At 57.0% G+C, this 5,610-nt stretch overlaps 1 protein-coding gene across 1 annotated transcript in view; it reads right to left on the bottom strand.

The window, feature by feature from the left end:
- Positions 1 to 1,223: 1,223 nt before the first annotated feature.
- SLC6A17 (solute carrier family 6 member 17) overlaps positions 1,224 to 5,610 on the bottom strand; it is a 31,886-nt gene continuing 27,499 nt past the window's right edge. The window contains exon 12 of the mRNA XM_031061757.1: positions 1,224 to 5,112. Coding sequence (XP_030917617.1) covers positions 4,744 to 5,112 — 369 coding nt within the window. The 3' untranslated portion in view covers positions 1,224 to 4,743. The remainder of the gene's footprint in view (positions 5,113 to 5,610) is intronic.

Genomic DNA, 5,610 nt, shown 5'->3' with positions numbered 1-5,610 from the left:
GGAAGGGAAGGGAAGGGAAGGGAAGGGAAGGGAAGGGAAGGGAAGGGAAGGGAAGGGGCAGCTCTGCTCCCCTGCTAACCTTAGCTAATTCCCAGCCGCTGGAGTCATCTGGGATTGCTGGAAACCCCAGGTCCTTCTCCAGCACTCAGGAGAAGCCAGCAGCACTGTGAGCAGGGCATTGTGCAGAGGAGCAGAGCAGTCCCAGTGCCCTGGAAAGCCAAGGTGTGCTGGTTGAACTGGCCCAGGAGGGAAAACAACCCCCACAGGCTCCTGAAGCACCCCCAGACAGCTCGGTCTGAGCAAGGCCTTGCAGAGGCTGATGCTGGGTGCAGGAAGGGATGAGGGGAGACAGAAGGACAACAGTGGGACAGACAGGGAAGGACAGACCTCAACACCCGTGGGCCCTTTGCTTTCTGTCTCTGCCACCCTAAAAAGACCCCAAAGCCCAGCCAAGAAAGGAAACAGAGGCACAGAAGAGACTCGGTGAGGAGAGATTTGGTAAGAAGAGACTTTTAATCAGACTCTGATACAGCTCTTACAGGGTTTCTCCCGGCGGCCGAGGAGCCGGGGCGGCCCCGCCCGGCACACGAGGGAACTACTGCGGCTACCGGGGCCAGGGCCGCGCCTCTGGAGCTCTGTGCTTTACCTGTACACGAGGGTTTCGCCAGGGTTGTGCTTGTCCCAGGGGAAGCAGCCGCATCCCGCGTGTCCCCGGGGCTGTGCCGTGTCCCTCCCGGCCACCAAGGCCACCCGGCCCCGCTCCTGCCACGCTCGGGAAGGGTGGGGACCATTGGAAGGCAGTGGGAGCTGCTCCTGGGAGGTGCTGGGGATTAACGTGACCTGTCAGGGTCTGGGCAGGAGCTGAGAGGGGAGGAAGGGGCTGGTTTGGAGGGATTGAGCCGTGGGACACCCTGGGGACCCAGCTCCACAAACCCTCTGCCCTGCACTGGGGTCAAGGTCCCTGCAGCAGAGAGCAGTGCTGGGGCACAGAGCACCCCAAATCCTGCCCTACAGGCTGGGGAGCACAGAGCACCCCAAATCCTGCCCCACAGGCTGGGGCACAGAGCACCCCAAATCCTGCCCCACAGGCTGGGGAGCACAGAGCACCCCAAATCCTGCCCCACAGGCTGGGGAGCACAGAGCACCCCAAATCCTGCCCCACAGGCTGGGGCACAGAACATCCCAAATCCTGCCCCACAGGCTGGGCCACAGAACATCCCAAATCCTGCCCCACATGCTGGGGCACAGAGCACCCCAAATCCAGCCCCACAGGCTGGACCTGCAGCACAATGTTGTCGTTTTTGCAGCCCCCAAGGGCCAGAATTGCCTTTTCTAGTTTGTTTTTCCAGTTTCCAGTTTGTTTCCAGGCTGTGCCCCTCCAGCAACCTCCTCTGTGCCTTCTCCAGAACCCACTGAACACCCTCCCCCAGAAAGGGAGCAGGGTTTGGGCCCCTCCTGCCCTACCCAGCAGCAGGGAGCCCACACTGCTCTGAGCTGCAGGATCTGGGCTGGGAACCCATCCAGGAGCTGATGTGGGGGGACAGGGACACAGGCAGCAGCTCCCCCCTCTTTGTCCCACTGCCTGAAGGAAAAGTGCCTGTGCTCACAACTAGCAGCTATTCCCTGTGCCTCTGTGCAGAAAAAGAGGAAAAGTGATTTCCAGGGCTAAAAGCCCCCGGGGGTCGGCCCAATCCGCAGCCTGGCACCCCAAGGAGGTGTGTGGAGGGAGAACCTGCCCTGGCAAGCAGGAGAAACCCCCAAAAGTGAGCGAGTCCAGGCCAGAAGTGAATCCTAAAGGCAGCCACGCACACGGACACGCACACCCCACGGACAAACACACACGCCCAACACGGAGCTCCTAAAACCTAACACACACACACACACACCCACCCCAAAACCCCGTGTCTAACACCGAGCAAATGCCATGACAAAACACGAGTATTTCCACAGATAAAAGTAAAGGGGGCGTCCCTCCTCCTCCTCCTCTCTGCTGGGTGCCCAGGGTGCCCCAGGCTGGGGGGAGAAGGGGACGTGCACCCGCCACACACAAGAAATAAAAAGGTAAAAATATGCCCTGCTATAGAATGAGAATTGATCTGTACAGCACTGGGAATGAAAATAGGTCATGGGCCACTTTGGAATACGACTTTGTCATTTAACAGCATTTACAGTGACATTTACAGAATAAATATACAATAGAAATAGAGAATCTCTAGGTTATTATTCCATCTCCTCTCTCTGTATATATTTTATATATATATATAATATAGCTTCTTTGTTACCTTCTTATTGACTTTGCCTCTTATTGATGCTGCAAGAAGAGAGGAAAGCGAGCTCCTCCCTGGCTGGTTTGGGAACAGGGGTGGGAGAGAGGGCTGGATCCTTCCCCCAGGGTTCAAGGAGCATCCTGCCATGGGAGCACATGGGGCTGAGTGTTCTGGAGCACATGGGGCTGAGTGTTGTGCCTATGGAGGTGTCCTGCTCCATTAACTCCATGGGAGCTACGGTGGGAATCCGGCCCCCGGGCTCAGGGGTGTCGGGGAGGTGATGCTGGGCAAGGATTTGACTCATCCTCTGTTCTGCTGGTCAGTGAGGATGGATTCCATAAGAAATGGGAGGGAAAATGTTGCCTAATGATGGGGAAATGCCACTGGATTTGGGGTTCTCCCTTCCAGAGATGATGCCATGGGGACATTTCTGTGTCCCTCTTGCATGGGCAGAGGAAGGAGAAAGAGATGGGAGGGGATGAGGAAGGGGGAATTTCTGGAGGAGCGTGGCTGATCCTGACTCACAGATCTTGGAACCATCACTGAGCTGCTTTGGTTCATTCCACTCCTGCATCTTCCCCTCAGAAAAACAGTTAACGAAGGGCTTGAGCTAATTGTCCAGGAAGAGTGTCCAGGTCACCAGCCAAGCCCATGGAGAAGGCTGTGAATGAAGGATCACACCCACAAGAGATGTCACTGTGGGAACCTGCTGGCCCCAGGCATGCTGAAATTAAGTCAGGGGTGTGGTGAATGGACCAGCAGCTTCCTGCCTTCACCTCCAGCCAAAAGGAGAACCAAGGTGAAAGAAAAGCCATTGACAGGAAAGCAGAGGAGAGAAGGGCTCATGAACCAGCACCCACAAACGTGGCCTTCAGAGCAGCCTCAAAGATCTTCAGCACAACCTAAGCCCAGCAGGACCCAGGGTGAGGCACTCCCCCAGCCTTTGGAGGCAACAGAGGGGAGAGAGTGAGTGTGCTGCTTCCATGTCCCCAAGGAAAAGGGGGACAATGCCAGGCTATCCTGACACCCTTGGCAGAAGTGCTTGGTTACAGGTAGGATTCAGGGGAATGACCCTCAGTCCCGGCAGGACTCAGAGCTAGAAGATCTCACCCTTTCCTAAACAGCCCGGGGAGAAACAACATAAGGGTCACATCAGTCAGATCCCCCAAAAACATGGATGGGCACGATAGAGGTGCCTGGACTTCACAAGGGCTCCCCAGGCTGGATCAAGAGCTGCTGGGGACCTGGCACTGGCTCCCAGGAGCTGCTGTGGTCCCCAAGAGCTGGTCACCCCCATCCAAAGGGCTGTGGGGTGTGACAGGAGGCAATGCCAAACCCCAGGCTCGGAGGGGACGCGAGGAGAAATGAGGAGGCACATCCAGAGAGAGCCACTGCCCAGCTCACCTCAGCACAGGGACAGGGAGGGAAGTCAGGGGTGGTTTCCTGAGAGCTAAACCAGGAGTGTGGTAGGACTGGATGTCCCACAGCTCCTCTGCTTGTCCCTCTGGGACATCTAAAGAGAGGAGCGAGAGGAGATGATCACCATGCCAGGGATTTTGGTTCGGCAGAGCATCCCCCACGTCAGGAGTAACTCCAGGAGAGCCCTCCTGACCCCCATCACACCAACCCCACGCAGACCCCACACAGGCTCACACCCCCAAACCACTGTCACTTCAGGGTCCTCCTGCCGCTCAGCACCATCACCCCCGACCCATGGAGCATCCCAGCTACCCCATCCCATGGCTGTGACATCTCCAAAGAACTCCCAGCCACCGTCCCTGTGCTGGTGGCAACAAAAATTCCAGGGATTCACCCTGCCCTGCCTCACACACCCCAACATCACAGCCAGCCCCACGCTGCTCCCTGCCAACCCTGGTCAGAATTTGGGGGGTTATCTGGGTGTGTCCACAGCTATAAAAACCTACAGGAGATACAACAACAACGACAATGGTGACAACAAGAGCACCTTCTTGTGCTATGAACATCGATGATTAATTGTGCTCGTTGGAATAAGGCCATGACTCCTCCCGGCTAAAGGACAACAGACAGGGAGGGAAGAGCTCTGGGTGACAGGAGGAAGTGTGATTGGCTTCCCACCTGCTGCCAGGTCCTTGTTCCAACCTTCAGCTGCTTAGAAAAGAGAGATTCTTTGCTTCGGATTTGAGCTGCATGAGAACAACTCTTGGAAAGGTATTGCAGCATCTCTTGCTCCTCTTCCCTTCCCTGGAGGTGAGTCCAGGGGTCCTGCCTTTCCACCGAGGGTTGTCAGAGGAGTCCTGCCCCTCCTGCAATCCCTTCCTCCCAACGTCACCTCAGAAATGGCTGCTTTGCTTAACGATTTTAAGAGGGGGTTTCTTCTTCATCTTAGTCATTAATTCTTCTTCACCCTTAATAATTAATTTTCCCTTTGCCTGGACAGCCAGCATCCACTCGCCAGTGCCCTCCTCTCCCGGCGGGGGTGGTGGGCAGGCCACCATCACAGCTCAGACTCGGGGGTGCTGGCCAGCAGGTACCCGCTGCCGTAGCGTCCGTTGGGAGCCGCGCTCATCTCCAGGGGCGAGCTGCTGCCGGGGCCCAGGTAGGAGCGGTGCGTGGGCATGGGCGACGGCGTCTCGCTGGGCACCTTGCTCAGGATGAAGCGGGTCTCGTCGTTGTCTTCCAGGTTGGAGATGTCCTTCATCATCCGACCCTTCTTGTAGGTGACGGAGAGGGCGTTGGAGCCGTCCGACACCAGGTGGAACTGCCGGAGGATGAAGACCAGGGGCAGGGGGAGGGATGCCAGGATGATCAGGGAGATGAGGATGGCCATGGCCCACGTCGGGTAGAACAGGAACTTTTCAGCAGCCTGGAAGAGACAGATATTAATGTCTCGGGGCTGCTGCAGCAGTGATGCCCACCAGGTACAGCATCTCTGAAACACCAGACAGCTCTTGCTGCCTCCTGCCAGACCCAGGGACACCACATGAAGGTGGGCTCAGGTCATTTGGAAGGATTGTTGTGGTGTGATGTCATGGTTTGCCTCAGATACGCCCGGGTTTCTCCCTGAAGATTTCTTCCCCAGGTGTGTCAATCACCTCTCCTTCACACACCCTGACCCCTGCCCAGCACTGTCTGTCAGTCCTGGCAGTTCAATTCCAGAAGGGCATCGAGTGATTGGCAGATTCAAAGGATGCCCTCTACCCCTGGGGGGCATTGGGCCATCCAGGTGTCCTTTGTCCCTTTGTCCCTCCCCTCCTGTCCCTGCTTGGTGGCTCCCTGTCCCTTCCCTGCCCCTCTCCCGGGGTTCAAAGGAGCAGCAGCCACGGGCTCAGGGAGTTCTGTTGGAGCTGGTGCTGCATTCAGA

This window comes from Geospiza fortis, unplaced genomic scaffold (genome assembly GCF_000277835.1).
Source record: "Geospiza fortis unplaced genomic scaffold, GeoFor_1.0 scaffold26, whole genome shotgun sequence".
In the NCBI taxonomy this organism is placed as follows: Eukaryota; Metazoa; Chordata; class Aves; order Passeriformes; family Thraupidae; genus Geospiza; species Geospiza fortis.
The sequence above is the reverse complement of the archived record's forward strand: the minus strand, read 5'-3'. Positions and strand labels throughout refer to the sequence as shown.